We start from the raw sequence: 22,903 nt of genomic DNA on the forward strand, positions 1-22,903 counted from the left end.
GCGCGCTCTAATAAAAACTATGTACATATATTTATACATACATGTACATATATTTTCAAGAAACTTTGTTATCGGCCTTGTGATGTAATGGTCAGCGCGTTTGCCTGCCATGCAAGAGGTCTCGGGTTCGATTCCCGACATGGTTCACATGAAATATTTATTTAAAAAGGTGTTTTTTCACTAAAATATTTCATAGTCCCCTGGTGCCTGTACCTGAAGCGTAAGATTGGTCATCTTACCTTCATGTAACAAAAATTAACAAGATACACTGAGATTGGTGTACCAACGCACTCGTTCTATAAGAAATTTAGAACACCTTATAACATAGCAATGAGCAGTAAAAAAAACATTTCAGTGTAAAAACAATGTTATGTTTTCAGCAACAACTCAGTGTAGATATGACGCACACAGGTTTTATGCCTTTGAAACAATTGACACACTGAGCTTTTATTTATAAATACTAAAAAGCGTCATATCTAAAAACACAGCTTTTGTAAATAACTGCCTATTTGTTTATGACAGCAGTATATCCAGCAGTGGAGAGAGCAAGGCTGAAGAAGAAGAGGAATGCTGATTATGATTGGGTGGAATAGACCGCTTACCTCCGTGTTGTGCCAGAAGACCTTGATGAAGCGATTGTTGAGTACGGCCTCGGTGCTCTTGTAGGCAACATTGGCCTCCGTGTGGCTTGAGAAGGTTATAATGGCTGCCTCTGGATCACCTTCGTAGCACACCTGAAGAACGACAAAACATTTATTTTGATTTCATTCTGTATTCTATAATATCGACATCCCCGCATATACTATCAAAACTGCATTTTGCTAGGTTTACAGGAGAGCAAACACAAAGCTTGATAATCAGATACTGAAAAACAGCGATGAGACCACACCGTGTGTAGCGCACAATTGTAGTACTACAGTGTGTTGAAGTGAGAAACACGCACACTTTTTACTGATTGGATACCACAAGCGTGTTTTAACAGTGTGTTATCGGGCACACTCGTACGATTGTAGTCTTCACGCAGTGTGGCATATAAAGATAGCCCCACAGTGTAAATTCACAGTACCAACCTAATAATTTTGTATTCTGTGTTAATAAATAACAATAATATTATGATTAATAATATTGGAGGACGTAATTTGACAGCCAATTTTGCAGATATGTTGTAAATTACGACTTTTCTACCTACACCGAAATATAACAATATTAAATGAATTAAAATTATTAGTACATAATACCAAAAACACAAACGTATGAATTTATGGTAAAATTAAAATTTATTTTTAAACGGTGCCTAGATGTTAAGTTGGTATTACTGATTACCACGATTAACTGACCATCTACAACTTTATACAGTACATTTCTAGCTAACAACAACTTGAAGCTAACTTCATTCAACACAATTTTAGTCACTAAAACACTATAATGTGTATACCGCACACTGAAGCTAACTTCACACAATACAATTTTAGTAATTAAAATGCCTGCTGAACACTACACGGTTGTATTGCACAATTGTACGCCACAAATGAGTGCGCGTGGTGATGTCGTGCGTACATTTTAAATTGTGCGAGTTCCCATCGCTACTCTAGAATTTCTAAACATGTGTCAATTGTATTTCAATGAATTCAATAGAGTTTCAAATTTTACAGCCTTCTATCTCTTCCGAGGACACGGCATTTCGAATGAACTTATGTTCTCAGCTCTCCGTAGACATCTCAATCACTAAAATCGACCAAGTCACTCCGGAGATATAGCTGAATTGAGCGCGCACTGTGCCTGCACAAGTCCAAATTTAGACACCCGCGCACAGCGTTGTGTCGTCACCTCGCAACCCCCCCTCTGCTAGTGACAAACTATTTCCAGTAGTCGACAAAAGGTGCTATCCAGCCATAGTTTTAGATATACTGTAATCCTTAAAGTTTCTGCACACGGGGCCCTCAAAAGTGCACAAGTATTAGTAGCGGCAAAACCTTTCATGACACCGAGAACTAACCATAAGACGTTTATTCATATTCTTTATAAAAAGAGGGTACATTTAGTGGGTTTTCGTACATGTTAACTTTGAAACAAATTTCGGAGGATTTAAAGTAATTTATCAATTGATAAAGCTCAAAAAATGACATATAACTGCATATAACGGCATTTCTAACTCGTTTTCTCAAATTTTGACATTTAAAGGGTTTTATCAGTAAACTGACAAAATGGTCATTTGCAGACTAAAAGACCAAAGATGGACTAAAAGCGTAGAGACCCTTGACACGATGGTCAAATGATATGAAGACTATTGCCGGAGACTCATGTCCAGCAGCGGACGGAAATGGCTGCATGAAGATTATGATGGGACACGAACCTGAATGTTGACGATCTTGCCGAACTTGGTGAAGTGGTTGTTGAGGTGGGAGATGTCGTTGAGCCCCCGAGGGACCTTCTTTAGCTCCAGGGAGCAGTTGCCGCCGGCCGCCCCCTTGGCCGCCTGGTGCCGGTTGCCCGCCCCTCCGCCGGGGAAGAACGCTGACGGAAATACAAACAGAAGAATAATAGAAATGTTTTGAGTACAAGGTTTTATAAAAAAAATACACAGAATATTTAAATTCCAAATTGAAATACAATGTACAAGAGTATATTTTTTTTTCTCGTGGATTGGTACTAATGTTTATAATTAATAGTCAACTTTCAGTCATTTCGGACGGGTGGTTGGTTGTGGACAGAAAAACTAATAAATCATGTTAAAGTGTGATTGGCAAATTATTCCAGTTTTATAATCAAAGTATTTTAAATGTTTGTGTTATTATAATTACTCTAAATATTTAATTTTAAGGGCCATTTTCAATGAGTTGTAAATAACTTACTTTTAGAAAATGAGAATCAAGTTAGGGTAGAGTGGGATTTGAACCACGGACCTTTGATCCAAGACACTAGCCACAGGACCACAACCCAAACAAACTATCACGCTGTTGCCCTGTAGGGGTAGGCAGAGAGGATAGAACGCCACATCACTCTATCTTTGCATACAGACCTCGCTTCCTCTACATTCATACATCTTTTCATGCACGCACGCCGATTATTCCTACTTTTGACATGGCCATCTTCAAGTATTTGATGGACTTAATCGTGCCATGTCTTTCTCGGTCTTTCTCGTTTTCTGCATTATTTCGCTGTCCATCCAATTATTTAAATTAAATTAACAAATAAGCGTATGATTAACAGGTCTACCTCTGTGAAAACTCGGACAAAAACCGTTACTATTATGGAATAGTGATTACCTCTCCTAGGGTAGTTTCCTGGTGGAGGGGGCTGGTTCATGGCCGGATGCTGTGCTGCAGCGGGACGGACAGGCATCACCGGAGCCTTGGACATCATTGGATTCATATTCTGTCGGATGTCTTCAGGTCTGTCGACATAATAATATGTGTTATTGAATATTTCATTGTAAAAGATGATATATACAGGATCTTATTTTTAATTGAATCGGCATTCACTTCGTAACACTTCATTATAAATTATTATGAAAGAATAATTTAGAAATTATAGAAATTCACAAAAATTTGAATTCTGAGAACAACCTAATTAATAATCACACATTTAACCACCCCTCGCCTTTATTGACTATGTTCCCTTTGCGACCACCCTCACCGCACTCACCCTCTTAGACCCGCGTCTGTTAACACTCTTAGCCGAGCGATATCTTCCCACACATTAAATCTTAAGACTTACTCAAGGCAACTTCCACTTATGTGCTAAATTTTAAGAAATAAATTTGACTTAATGTTCTGTCCATGTTTTCATATCTGTACTTAAGATAACCATCCATTCATATGCCAACACCTTAGATAAGGAAAAAAACCCCCCTGCTCTAAGTTTCACTGATTTGTTTATTTTTTGTTTAGATTCGATGACATTGTGAACAATATTCTGTGTTTATTATACTAGTTTTATATCACCCGTCGATGGGAGGAGTGCTCTCCCGAAACTATAGTTGTGTTCTTGAAAAAGAATAAAAAAAAAAAAATTGTGTAACACTGATAACAAAGTTTTATTTTCATAATAATTTATACAGGATCTGGCTGAATGATCACCACCCATTTTGTAATTGGCTATGGACGGAGCGCAGGTTCCGTTTTGACTTTCCGAGCGTTTGCCATTTTAGTTTTCACCATGCGTAGAGTGATGAGCATCATGCGTTTGCAATTGAAATTTACGACATAGTTTCTAAAACAAAGTGATGTCCATACGAAAATAAAATGATAAAATAAGTTATTTTTTTACAGTAAGTGATTTTTAAAACTTAAAGTACAAAGAATAAGTACTTAGCGGACTTATTTCAAAAAGCAATATCTTCCAGCTAACCAAAAAACAGGCTGGTCAAAAAATTGTACTAAAAACGAAAATATTTACACCGCAAGACAAATAAATTTACGAGTTCTCAAAAAAAATTAAAATTGACATATAATGAATTATTCTTGATATTTAATTATTTTTTTTTATATTGTTTGACATATGTGATGACTACTCATTATTTCAAGGTTAAAATAAAAAATCTTACTCATGAATTGTACTTAGAAATTGCCATTATATATCAGGTATCAGATTACCCGAACCTTAGAGACCCATAACGGTTCATTTATGGTCGAGTGTTTGTGATGGAATAATAAAAGACATGTTATTTTTTAATTCATATTTAAGAAGTAGGTTCTTATCGCTTTATTTTAAATTAAAGTATTTTACATTTAAACATATTTATAACATTTAAAAATATTTAGTACTTAGTGAATTCACCTTTATTTTTTATAACATGTAAAATTCTATTATTTAGAGAAGCGTAAAGCGAATCTAAAATTTCTGATGTTATTTCTTCTTCCCAAACTTGAATTAAGTTTTTTTTAAATTCCTCAATGTTTTTTGATTTTTTTTTCCCGACTTTTTTTTTCATAATCGCCCATAAATTTTCTATCGGGTTCAAATCAGGGCTATTCCCGGGCCACGTCAACGATTTTAAGCCAATTTTCTCCTTGAATTCATTGATCTATAAAAAAACAATAAATTATTTATCATGTGGTCACAAAATGCATTTAAAAATATATATATTTGTACTCACAGTGCGGGCTCTATGGCACGGCGCAGAATCGTCCTGAAAAATTGGGTCCGCGGTATACTGCGTAATGTCCTCGATTGTTGGAATAATATGTTTTTTTAACACTTTTTTGTACTGAATGGCATTCATCGTACCCTGTACAAAATTTAGAGGTCCTAAACCGTATGCTGTCATGCACCCCCAAATCATCACGTAGGGTGAATGTTTAACGGTTCGAGTGACGCACGACGGATGATATCTTTCCCCACGTTTTCGTCGAACTATCTTTCTGCCGTCTGGACCAAAAAGGTTGAATTTTGATTCATCAGAGAAAACAACATTTTGCCAATCCTCCAAGGTCCAATTCTGGTGCTCTTTCGCCCAATCCAGTCTAGCCTTCTTCGTTTTGTCCGTGAGTAATGGTTTCTTTGCGGGACTCCGTGCTTGGAAACCATGCTCCAACAGCCGCCTGGACACTGTTTTTACTGAAAATGTTGATGTGCTGGTAGACTGCACCTCTGCGTGTATTTCAGGTGCCGTTAAAAATCAATCGCGCATAACAATTTTTTTTATTAAGCGATCATCTCGGGCAGATGTCACGCGCCCCCGTCCGCTTCCTTTTTCCGTTCTATGGATCCAGTTTCTTGGATTTTTTTAAATAAAAACCTCACTGCACCTTCTGAATACCCAACTCGACGAGATATTTCACAATTAGATATGTTTTCTTGCGACAATGTGATTATTTTGGATTTTATCGCAATCGACATTTGCTTTGCACTTTCCATGATTGTTGTGTTATGTTCACTCAAACGCGGGTAAAACAAGACTGTTGAGACATTTTAAAATGTAAATATTGTAGAAAGGTGACACATAGTGTCCTTAATTTATTAAACAAAAGAAAGAGGTATCGATAAAGGATTTCTTAGAAAAAGGGTTCAGTAAAGTCAAGGGGCGCGGTAGCAGGTAAACTCGTAATTTTTTTTGTCTTGCGGTGTATTTATTTTATTTGGGAAATCAACAGTTCTACATACATATTTTTAGTAAACAAACAGATATAGTGTATAAACTCATTCATAAGCAGATACATATAGGGTGAAAGCGCTAATTGGTCAAATAAATAAGTGGAAGTGTACCAAGTATTTTTAAATTAATAACTTATATGTAAATATAAGTTATTACATCATTAAAATGGAATTCCACCAAGAATTGTCAAAAAATAATTTAAATAAAATAAATAATGAAATAGACAGTATAAATAAATTGGATTTTTTTTCAATACCTGACTGTCTGTATGGGTATGAGTTCCCTCTGCAGGTGGTGGGGCGGGGGCGGCGGTGGCGGGGCGGAGAACCGATTGTCCCTGTTCCAGATGTCAGGAGCCAGGGGATTGTATTCTGTAAGGCAACCTGCAATAAGAAACATCAATGGTTCTTGTCACAAGACCTAACGCCTAAATAGAGTTTGAGAAAAAAAGTTTCACGCTTTTAAGAGACACCACACCAGTGGCTCAAAAACAGTAAATTATGGCGATTCTGTTAAAAAAAACAACGAATGTAATATGCAAAATCTGTTTACAGAGAACAGAAAACAATAATAATTAGATAATTGACATTCTTTCAAAATCGCGACATTAAAAATTAAGTAAATGAACATCAGATAAAAATAATTATTTTTTAAGGTATTTCTTATAAAAAATATATTTCAAAGTTTAATACAACTAAAACACAAATACCTTTCGACTGGCAGATTGAAATTAAGACTAAACATATATACATTTGGTATATTAAAGAAAATTTCGTTTTGATTTGAATTTTTTTATAATCAATCGTGAATATAATTTGAACTTTCCCCTAAGATCCATTTGATTGTAAAAAAATAATATTTAAAATGCGAATCTTGAAACATACTTTTTTGTATTATACTTAGTTTCAATAATAAAGTCTTATTTTATTTTATCTCTATTTCTTAATATTTTATATATGTATATATTCTCGACACTTGTGCAATATTTACACCCTTCCACCCTCATTCCGATATAACACCCACTCACCCACCCTCTCACTCACATACACTCACACAAACACACTAGTATGTATTGTATGTGTATTTAATGTATTTCTGTGGATATCTGTCATTGGTTTTATTTTCTGTATATATTATTTGTTTTATGCATTACTGTTGTTGATATCCCCAATAAAAAATGAAAAACACACCATTTAAAAGTATTTTAAATAACACAAATTTTATGGCATTTTTCTTAATTTAGGCTTTTTAATAAAAATAAAAATTATAACAAACTTTTTATGCGCTTGACTTTTTATTTTCGGAAGAATATTTAAAAAAAAAAAAGGTGTAATATTTGTGAAGTTGAGTTTGCTCGGTATATAATATACACTGTCTTAGCTAGAGGACCATTAAAGTAAGCAGATGTATTTACCGGGAACAGGCCTCGTGGGAGGGATGGGTAAGGCCAGAACTCTCGACAAGGCTGCGTCCTCTAGCACTACGGGATCCAAGCCGTGGTCGAACTGACAGAGGTCACCACGCATGCAGTAGCCTTTCTCTGGAAGAAACAAAACAAATTACATATTTAATTGTTTGTATTAATTTGACGTACAGTAAAACCTCGGTTTTACGTACCTCAATTTTACATTTTCCCGCTTTTTACACCGAAATGCTCAGGACCCATTTTTCTTCATACATTCTCATACAAATATTCCTTCCAACTAAAGTTTTTTACATTTTTCATCACCCCGGTTTTACGTTTAAAACTTTTCGGAATTCATTTGATGTGTCAAAAAAGCAAAAATTATGTCGTAATTATGGTGCCGGGGTCCGCGCGCCACTGCGTGTGCCACAAAAATTAAGAATAAAACAGGTAAACAACTAATAAAGGATAAATTATTGTCTTATCCTAAATTCAAAGAAGGTGCAGTGTAATTGACCTTTTTGTTTAAGTGTCTTCCTTTAGGGTTACTTTTAGTTCTCATTTTAACAAAAACGTCATTAACTTGTACAAATCATGAAACGCAGTTGACAAACATTAAGGAACAATATAGTTTTAATATCAATAAATTGCGATGTTTAAAACATAACCATAGAAATATTAAAAGTTATAAAAAAGATGGTTTAAATGACAGTTATTTTTAGTGATGCCATAGAAAAAAAAGTGATACCGTATAAATAAAATTTCCCAAAATTTAAGGGAAAAAATATTGTGTGTTATTTTATGCAAATTCAAAATTTTATCTTTTATTTATACATAAAATGCTTTAACATGCTGTTTATAATAAAAATAAACAGATTACATAATATTGTTTAAAAAAATACAAAAGATAACATTTTTTGTTGCGAAATCAATGAAAAAAGACAAAAAAAAAATTCCCAGGTACGACAGTTTTACAACTTTTCTGGAAGTATATGTACACCATAATAAGTGCAACAAATTAATTTTATTTTTATTAATTTCCAATTTTTTCCATACATTTTTTGTTTCCTCACTTTAGCGTTTTCCTGTACATCTTTTTTTAAAAATATTTAAGTTTTTTCCCCTCTCTTTCTGTATTCATAATAAATTAGTGTGAAATCTGTAATTGGTCTTACTTTTGTTGATTGTTCTCTTGTACCTTGTATTTATGAAAAAGACTGCATGATTTCCATAATAAATAAATTACTGATGTTTTAAGAGATATGGTGATTTTTTAAAAAAATAGTAAATTATTAAATTTTTTCCTGCTGCGATAAATTGTTCCGTGAGAGAAGTCATTTTTGGCCTGTTTGTGAACACTGTCAATACAGTCAAGACGAGGTTTATTCTTACCATCGAAGTCCCGGCACCGCTTCTTGGCGAGTGGCGCGAAGACGCCCGCCAGCGTGGTGGGCGCGCCGCGGCTCTGCCCGACGCACTCGCCCGGGTTGGAGTCCTGCGTGGGCGTGTCCGCGCCGCGCCGGTCGCGAGCGTCCCGCGAGCGGTCGCGCGCGGACCGCGGCGCCGGCGAGTGCGCGCCGCGCTTCGAGCGATCGCGCGCGGGCGCGCCGGGGGACGCGGCGCGCTCGCGCGACCTGCGAGTTGTAAAACATTTGGTAAGATTTTCATTGTATTTTATGCACACAGACATGTTATTTATGATCACTTTACACACTGTAATATTCACCATTATGCCTTTATTTGAAAATCCATATTTCTTTCATTCTCACACCTATTCAAAAGATACAATAATTTTCTTTCCCAAAAACGATTTCAGTACTAACATCTTTATATATTTATATAATTCCTCTGTACGCGTGATGTCACCGAACTCCTCCTAAATAGCTTAACCAATCTACGTGCGGTTTTCAGAGAAATATAGATTTTTGCGTTGTGCGTGTTCTAGGTATTAAAATCTTCAATCTTATATGTAAAAAGGATGTAAGAAGCATAAATGTTTTATTCATTAATCTACTAGGGTTGCATTTGAGAAGAATTCATTTACAAAAAAATGAATTTTTTTTTGTGTGTAAAAAATGTTTGTTTTTGAATGTTTACAAACAGCATTTCTTTTTTGTGGATCTCAATCAGATTCTTTTCTTATAATTTCAATCGATTTATTTATTTTTACTGGATTTTTGGTAATACTTAAATATTATCAAATTCAATACATTAAAAAAATCATATTCCTCCATAAGTACACCCCGCTTTTGGTGAAAAGACCGGAGTTTGACGTTTGCAAAAAGAATGCAAAATTAAAAAAAATATATATTTTATGTTTTGGAATTCAACATAAACAAGTACATACTTAAATTTAATATTTGAATATTAACGATTTTTAGATTTGGAATTTAGTCACAAACAAGTACCTATTTATCAATGAAAAGTCTTTTTCCATGGTAATAGCAGGCAAACTAACGTTTGGGCAGGACAACCTCTGTCAGGTCGCTAGTACATATCAGATAGCATTGGATTAGCAAATTAGCTTGAAAAGGGTCTGTCTTAAAAATGATGAATGTATTGTGAAGTTACCTTGACCGGCTTCGGTTCTTTGGTAGGTCCGAGTCCTGTGCTCCGGGAGGGCTGCTGTTCCTGTACCGAGCAGCTCTAGGGGGAGGGGGGGATCCAGAGCGGGAACGTCTGCAAAAAGTTCATAAAGTTTCGTTATTGCGAGTCACACACAAGTAGTTCATAATGCTCCTTTATTACGAGTCACCCCAAAGAGGATTGGTTTACTTTAAGTGTACAACCTACATACACTGTCCATAGGCAATCAGTAAGTACTCACACTATAAATTGCTATTAAGAAATGGATAATGGAGGTGGGTTGCGCACGGCTTGATGAGTGGATAAGGTCAAATATGTAAAAAAAAAAATGTGTTTATTTAAAAGTTTTTAAATGATTTTTCGTTTGGTATGTATTAAGGGGATGTTTTGAAATAATGTAAAATATTGGAGGGAACATTATATATAAAAAATAAAAAAAACCATATCAGTTAATAATGATTTTTGAGAAATATAGCTACCCGGAAACCGGAAATCTATCACAACACATGACAATGCTATAATTGATTTATTTATTCAAATTTTTTCCATTATAAACTATGATTAATAATAAAAATAATGTGACCTCACTGGGATTACCCGTGCCGAGGACACTTAACAATATACATTTTAAAATATTTTTACATTTGAGAATAAACAAAGAAGATTTAATAATCAGAGATAATTAACAAAATGTTCAGACAGTTTAAATCATTGTCGAACACCAGTGTTGTAAGTCATTATCTCCGTGTTTAGCTGGTAGGGTAGAAGTGCGTACCTGTATCTCGGCTGCTGAGGGGGGGAGCGATTCCGCCACCTGCCGGGGGCGGGGGCAGCCCGCCGCGACCTCTCCCATGATCGCGAGCGCGACCTGTAAACTCTGCGCCGCCTGTCCTCCTTGTCCTGCGCACAAATTTACCGCACATATTATTTCATAGCGTTTTTATTACTTGGTTCCGGCTAAATATATAAAGATCGATACTAGTATTTTAAATGCGAAAGTGTGCTTGTTTGGTTACTCGTGTTTCCTTCACGTCACAACGGAGCGACCGACGGACATTGTTTTTTGCATAGGGATAGCCGAAGAAGTGCGAAGTGAAATGAGGAAAATAGGTGCAAAGGTTTTCATAGTCACTGTTATCAATGTTTCTTTTTTGGGTGATACCGTGTGTGTTGGATTTGTTCCGACGTTACGGCTACCATTGCAGGAGCTATCTTCAGGGTAGACTGTATCACATAGATTGCCCTGAAGATGGCTATTTTAAGATGTTATTTTGGAAGATTTGCGAATATTTCATTACAGTAATCTAGATGCAAAACGACCTAAGCACATTAAACTTAAAAGAAATGGTCTTTATGCTACTGGTTCTGTTGGTCTTCCCAAAAACAGTGATCATGGACAGTGGCAATGTTGCTTTTAACCCTCTTGAATATAAAAATTATAGAAAAAACAAAACAATTGAGAACGAAAAGAGCTTGACATGCAGAACCATAATTGAACATAGTTATGCAGAATCTGCAAGGGTTAATAAATAAATTTTCAAATAAAAAAAATAAATAAAAAAAACAGCCAGTCATAGAAAACTGAAACTGAGATAATGGCACTTTTGTGAAAAGAGAGAGAGAATCAAATTAAATGTGTTAAATCTACAAAACAGTTGGAATATTTTTTACTTTGGCAAATGATAAATAATGCTGCATTCTTTTTTTTATAATACAATAAAAATTTAATTATGTTAATTACTAGATTTAATGCTTTTAACGACAGACAGATCTAATATTAAATGAAACCCCATACAAACTCTAAATATATGAGGTGACATTCATTTTTATAACATTTCGACAGCATGAAATTTTCAGAAGGTGATTACAGTTTTTTGCATGAAAGCGGCTTGGCTGTTTTGGCAGAACCTTGACTTAAGCACTTTAACTTTTTGACTTTACTTTTTTGACTTTGACTTTAGCAGAATTGACCTTCCCGAATTCGATAAGACCAATATCTCATATTTTCAAAATTGTGGACTGGCCGTTTTTTGCATAACTACATTCAATTGAACGTAGTTATGCGGAAAGCAGCCAGCCATAGAAAAGTAAAACTGAGATAATAGCACCTTAGTGAAAAGAGTGAATAATAAAATCTACACAACAGTTGGAATTTTTTGACTTTGACAAATGATAAACAATGAATACATTATTTTTTTTTATTTTCCAAACAAAACTCTAATTATGTATTTGACCATTTTTAATGATTTTTAAAGTACCGTAAGATTTTTTTAGTTAATGTTGTGGGTGTTTTCTGCAAATTAAGAAATGCTGTTTTTGTGATCAACATTATTTTTAGGTGATTATTATGGTTTTTTGTATGAATGCGGTCTGGCTATTTTGAGCAAAACACAGAATTGACCTTACTGCACCCGATATTTTATTTTATCAAAATTGTGGACTGGGGCCTGTTTTCTGCATAGCTATGTTCAATTTTGTTATGTATTTAATTGAGAGGAAAAATAACAGTAGACTCTCACCGAATCACTTTTTCTGTCTCGTCTGCTGTTTCTGGGTGGTAGAGGTTCATTTAAACTGTCTTCTAGGAGATCTGACATGACCTGCAAAAAAAAAAAAAATTGTTTATGTTTTTTAAAGTTTTTTACTCAATAGTGCATAAACTTATACGCACCCGGGCGAGTGAAGAATACGTATTAAAATTTACGATGTGTACTTTACTATAGAAATAAAAATTTTGTGGTACTTAAATTTGCAAATTAAAAATAAACCGTGATCATTTTCATCGCTTTTGTGACAACTAAGTCATGCATGTTTTTTTTTTTAAATAATTAAATCAAATATGTTTACAAGAGGGTTGTGTAAAAAATAAGCTTCCCAACGCTGTAAACTCGCCGCGCGAAATGTTAGACGAAATTCGGCAACACCGCTGTGTGGGCTGGTTCCCCCACTCAGATCCCGCCTTGGTAAAACTCGCTGCAACATTCAGTGGCCTGACAGCCATCCGCGATGGAATTGATCGCTGTCACCGCCAGGTGAGAAGTTCGTGCAGTTATCTGATTTTTGCACGCTAAAAAGTTACCACCGGTTGATATTCATAGGCAGTTGTTTGAAGTTTGTTTGAAGTTGAAGAAAACTCAGTAGAGCCATCCAAAATCGCCGGAGAGGAACCACCACGACAATGCGCGCCCGCACGTCTCTTGCCCAACCGAGGATTCAATCGAAAATTTTGGCTGGGATCTCGTTAAACAGGCTCCCACAGCCCTGATCTTGCACCCGAGTGACTTCCACTTGTTTCCAAAATTAAAGCAACACCCAAGTGTTGTTTGGGACAACGTTTCGAGACTGATGAAAGAGTGCAGGAAGCGGTCACCAAATTACTTACGGACTGGCGGTGGACTTCTTTGAAGCTGGATTCCAAAAGTGGATTAGTCGTCAACAAAAATGCGTTAAAAAAATCTGGTGATTATGTTGAAAAAAGTTAAGAGATTAAGCTTTACAATGATGTATTTTTCAGTTCAAATAAAAAATGCCTTAAACCTGAAAAAAAATTGAGAACCTTATTTTTTACATAACCCTCGTATTATAAGTTTTGTAAAAGGCTATTTCGCCGTATATATTAATAGAATTAAAATAAAATAAACTTCAAGAAAGGTATCTTTATTTTAAAATTAATTATATTCATGTACAATCTTTTATTTATGACAAAATACTTACGCCAGGAGATGATATATTATATGACAAAAGTGAAATAGCATGTCATTGTCATTTATCGGGTTTTTCTATATGATTCTTTTATATTATTTTGGGTTAGTCCTGTGGTTGAATAATCATCACCTTACTTGGAAAACTCAATTTATTGTATTCAGCGCAGGCGAACAACTGATCGCGGATTGTGGTCCTAAAGTCAAACAGTCGTAAGTTGCATAGGTCGTAAGTCGACGAATAGCTGTACTTTGAACGACGTCATATGAACCAACCAATGATATGAGAGCTGTGAAGGATATCCGGTTTGCTTACCGTAAACGTACTAATCGAGAGAACTGACAGAGAAGAACCTCTGACGTCAAACGCAGAGTTATTTCAGAAATAAAAAACTTTAAAAAATCAAAGCGCTGATAATACGATACTAAAAATATTTTTTTTAGGCTTAGTTTAATAGTCAATTAACAAATTAAAAAAGGCACTGATCTTCCTCATTCAATTATCACAATTTAATTAGCATACATGAGATTAATAGTACCTTGACTAGAGTCTGTTCGGTGGCATAGGCGGGTTTTTCCTTTGGGACTACGGAGGGCACAAACTTGGTGGTCCTGTTGAGGACGATGCGTTGTTTGGTGTTGCTGCTGCCGTTCCCGCCGCCGCCGCCGGGGGGTGCGGAGACGATCTCCTTGCTCTTCTCGGGGCGTGCGGTCACGGGCTTTGGCGCTGGCTCTTTCTCCGCCTAATGGAAGTGTCACATATAAAATTGAATAAACTTCAACTGAGGAAGAAACGCGGCACGATGATGATGAAAATTGAATACGGAAAACAGACTTACTTTCTTTTCTCTATTTGGACTGGAGGGGGCCACAGTGGGTGCTCCACCCACGGGGGCCAGGTACCCTTGTGTATCCAATGTTTTGAACAGAAGTTCCACGAATGGCTTGGTTTCTAAAATCACATAAATAAATTAACTTTTTGCATATTTTGAAGATAAGTTTACAGGTCAATACTTATTCACGAGGAAGTTGAGTGCCATTTACAACGGATTGTCGGCCTCATGGAGTAGTGGCCAGCGCGTTTGCCTACCACGCAAGAGGTCTCGGGTTCGATTCCCGACATGGTTGACATGAAATATTTATTTGAAAAGGTGTTTTTACACTAGAATATTTAATAGTCCCTGTAGCTCAATCACAAATAACTATCGATAATTTCTCACCATGGTTGTTTATCATATTCGCAATCACAATGGAACATCCCTGAACACCTAATATTATATGTCAAAATATTTACGTCTCGCGACGTATAACTTATTTTAATTTCACTGGTGGTAAATATGGAAAATATTACAAAACTGCTATTTTTATTTGGTTATTTATTATTTATCATGCTATTTATAACATTTAGCCGGCAGTTGGGAAGCCAAATGGCAAGAAAAGCAGTCACCATAGTAATTGTAATTTAATTTTTCCTTTTTTGTATTAGATACTCCTTACAATTTTGCAAATGCAATATATTGTATTATTTTTTATAGTAAACGCCGATTTTTTGCCGATGAACTGTATTTATTTACGAGAAAAACAAACCGACACGAACGTTGACTCAGAGATTACACAGCGTTGACTTATGACTGCGATAACTTAAGCATGTTCATTATTGTTCATTGTGATCGTTCAAATGCTTAGCATGTTTTTAAGCACGTCAATAGTAATTTGTGATTGAGCAACTGGAATGGCACCTGAAGCCTAAGGCTGATCATTTTACCTTCAAGTAACAGAAATGATCAAGATATGCTGCGGTTTGTGTACCAATCCAGTGCCCTATGTACCATTAGATGGGGAAAGGAAATGATGACAATTGTTTTTTTTTTTAATAAAAACAATTAGGAATGTAGACTCCACGTCAGAATTTAAGCAGTGCCTACTTTAGTCGATTTCATAATAATACTATTTGTAATTTGGAATAAATTTATACACAAACAAACCATAACGCCGTTTCCCATAGGAGTAGGCAGAGAGGATAGAACGCCATATCTCTCTGTCTTTGCATACAGATCTCGCTTTATCTACATTCATTCATCTCATGCACGCCGATTATTTTGATATTTGACATGCCCATCTTCTTGTATTTGTTGGATTTGGCTAATGGCTACTTGATTTGGGTCTCGAGAACTGTCTTGAGATAGTCACCCCACCAAAGCAGTAGACTTGTTTATATAAAATTATTTTTGTATTTGTATCCGCAGTGTCTCGATTAATGCATGTCATTTAAGTTTGTAAGTGAAAATTCTTGATGGAAGTTCATTGTAATTTATTATATAAATAAAACACGAGTGATACTTTAATCCACAAATTTGGAATATCCAGTGACCGGTTTCATCGCTTTCGCGACATCTTCGAGACTGGTATCTTTATTAAAGAGTTAAATGTATTTATACAAAACAGAGGTAAGGCTAGATAATTCAAAGTTATATGTAAGTAAATTAAATAAAGTTATTTTTATCTTAAGGATCATTATCAATTTTTTTTCTTTGGGTTAACTAATGAGTTGATATAATGTGTTGATATAATCCTTAAGATAAAAATAACTTTATTTAATTTACTTACATATAACTTTGAATTATCTAGCCTTACCTCTGTTTTGTATAAATACATTTAACTCTTTAATAAAGATACCAGTCTCGAAGATGTCGCGAAAGCGATGAAACCGGTCACTGGATATTCCAAATTTGTGGATTAAAGTATCACCCGTGTTTTATTTTCTATAATGCATGTCATATATATTTGGCATTTGAGCGAATGTTGTGTTACTGGGAACTTGCTGTCGCTATACCTAATGTCTGCACAGTATTTAAATATGTGAGCTGTATTATTAATACAATTGTTTATTTTCTTCTTTTCTTTTTTCTTGCTATTATTTATGTATTTACGATGATATCTGTGTGGATTTAAGTATGAATATGTATTATTTTTTAGACATCCTAAGTATATATTAAATCATGTAAGTGTATATTAAATCTCGACACGGATTGTGCCCAGTGAGGTATTCATTTCTAAAAACAAAAGTGTTTTGTAAAACGTGAAATAAAAATAAATAAATAATAAAAAAAGTTAAAAGAAACAAAAATATTCTCACTGCACAGTAATCAAGTCTATTTATATATGTACCCCTAGAGAGATTTGTAGTGTGAAAATAGATCGCAAATACATACGAGTATTGTCCCAGAGGATATAAATACTCGCAAGACCCATACTAAGAATGAGTGGGAGTAGAAAGAGCTTCGACAAACAGGTATGTGTTTACTTTAAAGGAGTAAATGCTATGTAACTTTTTGAATTTTCCAGAAAGAACTACCCAATATATTTTATTATTGAAATAAAAAAAACTTTTACTCAGAGAATTTAACTTTTGTGGCCCCAAAAGTGTTCAATGTCCCGGATGAACATATTAAGTTCTCCAAAACAAAAGCCATTTTCAAGAGAAGTGTAAAAGTTTGGATTTTAACTAAGACAAAGGAATGAGATTATTTATTTATTTAATGCACAAAATACACAATTTTATCATAGAGCACAACTATAATTATTTATGTCCTGACTTGAAAGAAAATTCCGTGTTAAGTCGGGACTCTTCAATATATATCAAAAACATTTATTAACATATTAAACAATTTACAAAATAATCAAAACAATATACAAAATAATAATAGAAAGAAGATAGAATTGTATGTTTTATAATATAAATAATATAGATGTATATAAATAAATTATAAACATAAGTAAATACGTAGTGTTTAAAACTGTCTGAAAATTTTGTAAATTATCTCTGTTTATTAAGTTAGTCTTCTTTGTTTATTCTCAAATGTAAAAATATTTAAATAAAAAGAATATTGTCGGGTTGTGGTCCCGTGGCTAGTGTTGCGGACTCACGGATCAGAGGTCCGAGCCCCACTCGACCCCAACTTGATTTCCATTTTCTAATAGTGAGTTATTTACAACTCGTTGAAAATGGCCACCAAAATTGAAATATTTGGGCAAATTATAAGAGCGCTAATATTTCTTAAATAATCTTAAATAAAAAAAGTGTCCTCGGCACGGGTAACCCCAGTGAAGTCACATTATTTTTATTATTATTTATAGTTTGTAAGAGAAAAAATATGAATAAATAAATAAAAAGTGAAATCGGAAGAAAAAGTTTGTTTTATTAGAGATTTCACAGAAATCCCAAAATTTGTTAAACCGAACAAGCTCGGTTTTTAATTGTTCGTATTATAGAGACAATATTGTATTATTGATATTTTGTTTTAAATGCGTCTTAATATAGAAGTTCTACTTTGGATATGACTAAATAATATTCTTATTGAATGCGTTAGGCGCCTTAGATTAAAAATGCTTGCAATAACCTGTTATACCTTGTTCGAGGAAGACATCGAGCTGATCCACCATTCCATCTCTCAGGTCGTCCAGAGGTTTGTCTTTCTTTACCAGCGCGTACACATAGTTGGCCAATGCCGCTGGGTCTGCCTCGCATCTGCAAAAAAATAAATAATAATCGTAATAATATTATGTTAATAGACCTAAAGTATATAAATGGAGACAAAAAATATTTTGTATTCCGTATGGAATTATTTGAAAATGTTTGGTATTTTTAAAATTTTTTTTTCTCCATAAACAGATACAATTTTTACATCATCATTATTCCAGTCAGGTTGTGGTTCGGTGGGTAGTGTCTCGGACTCAGAGATAGAAGTTCCCTGGTTCGAATCTCACTCTACCCCAACTTGATTCTTATTTTCTAATAGTGAGTTTTAAAATTTACAACTCGTTGAAAATGGCTCTCACACACATGGTTTTTTAAAATCCAAGCTTTGTGATCTTAGTAAATGCCGGTTCGGCACATTGTTACAAATTACAACTGTTTTCGTAGTTTATGAATGACATGCTTGTTTCGGGGGTTTTTACGGAGATTTTTTAGATTTTTCAATGTTCTAAGCTTATACACAATAAACATTACAAGTGGGTGATGTCAAATGTGATGTGTCAAATGAGTTCTAGACCAGATCAGTTAAAACCTAACCCCTGAATTATAAACATGTGTACTAACAAGAGGAAGTGTCTCTCAATTAGTGAAAAAGTGGCAGTTATTCGCGAACGTGGCGCGAAAAATGTGGAAGTGTGTACAAAGTTTTCTCTATCTTCATCCAGTGTCAACATTGTGGAAAAATAAGAATGTTTATTTGCCCGCATTTGAAAAGAATATCACGGATACAAAAAAATTTAGAAAGTGCGATCGTACTAATGTCGATGAAGCATTGTTCCAATGGTTTTGTACACAAAAAAACGCAGGATTTTTCATCGATGGACCAATATTGAAGGCGCAAGCGGAAAAGTTCGCAAAACAATTTGGAAACGACGATTTTAAATGTAATAATGTCTTCATGTGATAGGTAAATATGTTTGTAAGCATTTATTATAATTTGCCTAAACATTTAAAAAAAAAATTCTGTATGAATTATGTGCACACATATGTATTTACTTGTTTACTTAGTGACAAAGTGCAATAGTGATTGTATAAAAAAACCTTTCTCTGGTATAACGAGTAACGCTTCACGTCCCAACTTCATCGTAATAACCAAGTTCGACTGTATTAATACATGTATATTCTGATCTTTCCGGCTGTTAATTATAACTGATAATTTATTGTACTTATAAATCTAGATAATATTATACAAGTAAGTATAAATATAATCTCCAACAAGCTACATAAAGTGGCTTGGTGGGATTTTAGTTTAAGTAAAAAATATAAAAATTGAAATGTTAAAACTGCAAAACTGTATAATTATGACAATAAAAAAAAAGGTTAATATTTAATTGATATTCATATAATTTGTAAAGCGGCCTTGAGGTATTATGTTACGAAAATGGCGCTATATAAGATATCCAGGCATGATAACTATTCATTCGGCAGTCTACCTACATCAATGCTGGATTTACATAAATTATATTGAACATTAATTAAGTGTATGCAAATAAATATGTTCATTCAAATTATCGTTTTAATCTGTAATATTTTTACTTTAAATAAATAACAATTTTATCTGCACAGATAAAATTGTGATAACCAAAGTACCAAATATGTGGGTAGATTCAATACACGTATTAAAAATTTGGAGGTTATCACAAAATAACTATTTTAAACGTTTTTCATAAACTGAACCAACTGAATGTGTAAATAAACTGCTGGATAAGTTATACAACGATCGTTTAAACCATTCTACAAACAGAAATGTCAAAAAATGACGCGTTGATTTGTGCGTCATTAGAATTCGACAATTTATTCGCCCGGATTTGAGAAAATATTGGTAAACAATAGCTATGCTACTGTATTTTTCACGCTGTATTTGCGATAGAAATGTAAGACATATTGAGTAATTTCACACATCCTAATTTGATAAGCGAAAATATATCGTCATAACAAAATTGAATTTTATACAGGCAGATGCGATTGATCGATCATGAATTGTGATAATTGGGTAGCTAATATTACTAAGCTATTAAATTACACAGCATGGGGCGATGAAATGTATTTTTGGAAGCATATGCTAAATAAAACGTAAATGTGATAGTAGAAAAGAAATATGGCCTACATACAGAGGTTCCAGAATGGAAGTTAGCCAAGTCTTGAAAGCGTCAGGATTTTCAATTAACATATTGATAACTTTAAAACTATGTATCACAAATGAAATTATGTTTTTAACACTACAATAAATCACATAAGCGCTTGTAAATGACTCAAACAACAAATTTCGAACTCAACAAATTATCACGCGCATCACAACGTTGAGAATTTGATTTGCACTGCAATTGCAATGCCTTCTGTATCACAAGAATGTTCCAAATCCAAACGATTCCAAAGCTTATAAACGGCACCTACGTAGACAGAAGTGACAAATTAGTTGCGCACAAATTGTGTAGATGGCGCTTGACATTTTTGACAGATGTGAATTTAGTTGATGTAGGTTCATAACCTTAAAATAAACGAAAACTAGAATAAAATATCATTATAATGAGTTATTTAACAAATATTTGCCGTAGAGTTCTAGGAAATTCTTTGAAAACCCATATAAAACCATTTTTGAGGTAAGACTATTCAGAAAACTTTTAAAATTAGTATTGGCAATCAAAATGAAATACATGTTTATTTGCTTGAATACTCAAATAATTGGAATTATACTATGTAATTATTGTATTTTGTTGATTCAATGGTATTACGATTTAAAATTAGTGATTATGTGCTTGTAAAACACTGAGTTTCGATTGCTCTAATTTATTATTCGCTCTTCAGTCAATTATTTATTTATTATATTTCCTACATAGTCCTACAAATAGACAAGTCATGCATTGAAATCATCGTAATGTGATTTTAATGAATCTCGACCTGCCTATTCATAGGATTCATGGAGGAAGATACAAATATGTCTTTAGTGGGTAACTAAGAAATGCTAAGTTACCTAGTTTTGGTATTTACCCCACGATATATTAGTTAAACACTTGTCCGGGGCTCTGGGTCTATTTCACACACATAACTGTACTCTTCATCCGCCGGGACACAGAAAACGTGTTTTCGATTCGATAGTTGCTCTCAGGTAAATGTCATGAATAAGGAAATCGAGAGGAGATGAGTCAGCCTTATCGTGTAGTGGTGCGTTAGCCTGCCATTCTTGAGGACCTAGCTTCGATTTGGAAATTTGATGAGGAAATTTAGATGTTTAAACATAGGCAGAATGATAAATGTTACATAGGCGTATTAATATTTCTGGCTTGCCGACCCTTCATATACTGAGCCTACTCCTAGTACTAGCAGAATTTGCCAGAGTGTTTTGTGTGCCATTTTGTAACATTGTACGTATAAACTAATAAATGAATAAAAAAAATGAATAAAAAATGAATAGTGTATAAAGTGCTCACTTAAACCAGCCATTGATAGGTCATAAGCCATGTAAATGTCTAAACTTCTATATTCCCTTCTCTAAAACGTTCTTCATCTCTGTTGTAATATGTTAACATAAGACTTTCTAGCAAAGACAAACGAGGGCAATAAAAAAATGCAATAAAATATATTCATAAACAAGATCAACTTTAGGATTTTGAGCTAGACCATGCCAATCCATCTTCATATCATGCTGTGTTAGTGGCGAAGAGATCTACGAAAAGCCGGAATATCTATCCCAAAGAATTTCAAGTTGTGCCACTTGACTGACTTGATTATGAGGGAATTTGGATGTTTCAACAGAGGCAGAACGATAAATGTTACACAGTGCGTAAAGTGGTCACTTAAACCAGGCATAGAAGAAACATTCACATTCTATCACTTCTTCACAATATTTTAAATAATCCCACTTCGCCTGTTTATCCGAAAGAGCTCTTCCAACCTCTATCACAACACAGACTATCTCTTCGTTCTAGTAACGAGAGAACCCTTTTAATACCCTATCATCGCTCTAATTTTCTTGCCTCCTCTTTCACAGTAGTAGCCGCTCGATTGTGGAATAATCTACCCACTAATGTTAGAGACGCCTCTTCTTTATTAACATTTAAGTCAAGATTAAAATGTCACTATCTAAATATTTAAATTGTTCCTATATCCTTCTTTTCTTCCCATCCCCTCTTCATAGTATAGTGTTCATTTTTTTTATTTTTTAATCTTTGTTTTTAATTTTTGTATAAAATTGTAAGATTCAATATGTCCACGTACTTGTAATTTTCTCAAACAGAACGGTTTGGGTAGGTAGGAAGAAATTGCCTTAAGGCAATATGCCCGCCCTTATATGTATATGTATATAAAGTGTTAAATAAATAAATGAGAGGTCGTAAACCCTATAAATGCCTAGACTTCCATATTCCCTCTCGAAAATGTTTTCCTTCTCTGTTGCAATAAACATATATCCAGTATATGTCTAGACTTCAAGTTTTTCTTAAAAAGACGTTCATCTTTGTTAAAGTATCTTTGTAACAATTTTTTTTTGATTGATTTTTTTTCTTTTAGCTCTTGCCCTGTTCGACATGGTAGCGCATATGATCTCGATGGCAAGACAACTATCAATATTTTAAATAAAG

The 22,903-nt window shown here is 34.3% G+C and overlaps 1 protein-coding gene across 3 annotated transcripts in view; it reads right to left on the minus strand.

Moving 5' to 3' along the window:
• Positions 1-20,666, minus strand: part of swm (Zinc finger protein swm) — a 52,137-nt gene extending 31,471 nt beyond the window's left edge. For 2 of the 3 annotated variants that reach the window (XM_088238701.1, XM_088238700.1), the window contains exons 1-13: positions 20,438-20,666; positions 18,199-18,317; positions 14,629-14,741; positions 14,329-14,532; positions 12,608-12,688; positions 10,864-10,988; positions 10,074-10,181; positions 8,895-9,136; positions 7,512-7,637; positions 6,354-6,468; positions 3,267-3,394; positions 2,354-2,514; positions 603-734 (exon numbers count right to left, since the gene is read on the minus strand). In XM_088238701.1, coding sequence (XP_088094827.1) covers positions 603-734; positions 2,354-2,514; positions 3,267-3,394; positions 6,354-6,468; positions 7,512-7,637; positions 8,895-9,136; positions 10,074-10,181; positions 10,864-10,988; positions 12,608-12,688; positions 14,329-14,532; positions 14,629-14,741; positions 18,199-18,317; positions 20,438-20,496 — 1,713 coding nt within the window. In that variant the 5' untranslated portion in view covers positions 20,497-20,666. Of the gene's footprint in view, positions 1-602; positions 735-2,353; positions 2,515-3,266; positions 3,395-6,353; positions 6,481-7,511; positions 7,638-8,894; positions 9,137-10,073; positions 10,182-10,863; positions 10,989-12,607; positions 12,689-14,328; positions 14,533-14,628; positions 14,742-18,198; positions 18,318-20,437 lie in introns of all 3 variants that reach the window. The other variant, XM_088238699.1, reaches the window with a different exon arrangement.
• Positions 20,667-22,903: the final 2,237 nt, after the last annotated feature.

The sequence above is a fragment of the Micrasema longulum genome, unplaced genomic scaffold (genome assembly GCF_059751315.1).
Source record: "Micrasema longulum isolate JH-2025_06_02 unplaced genomic scaffold, ASM5975131v1 h1tg001949l, whole genome shotgun sequence".
Taxonomy (NCBI): domain Eukaryota; kingdom Metazoa; phylum Arthropoda; class Insecta; order Trichoptera; family Brachycentridae; genus Micrasema; species Micrasema longulum.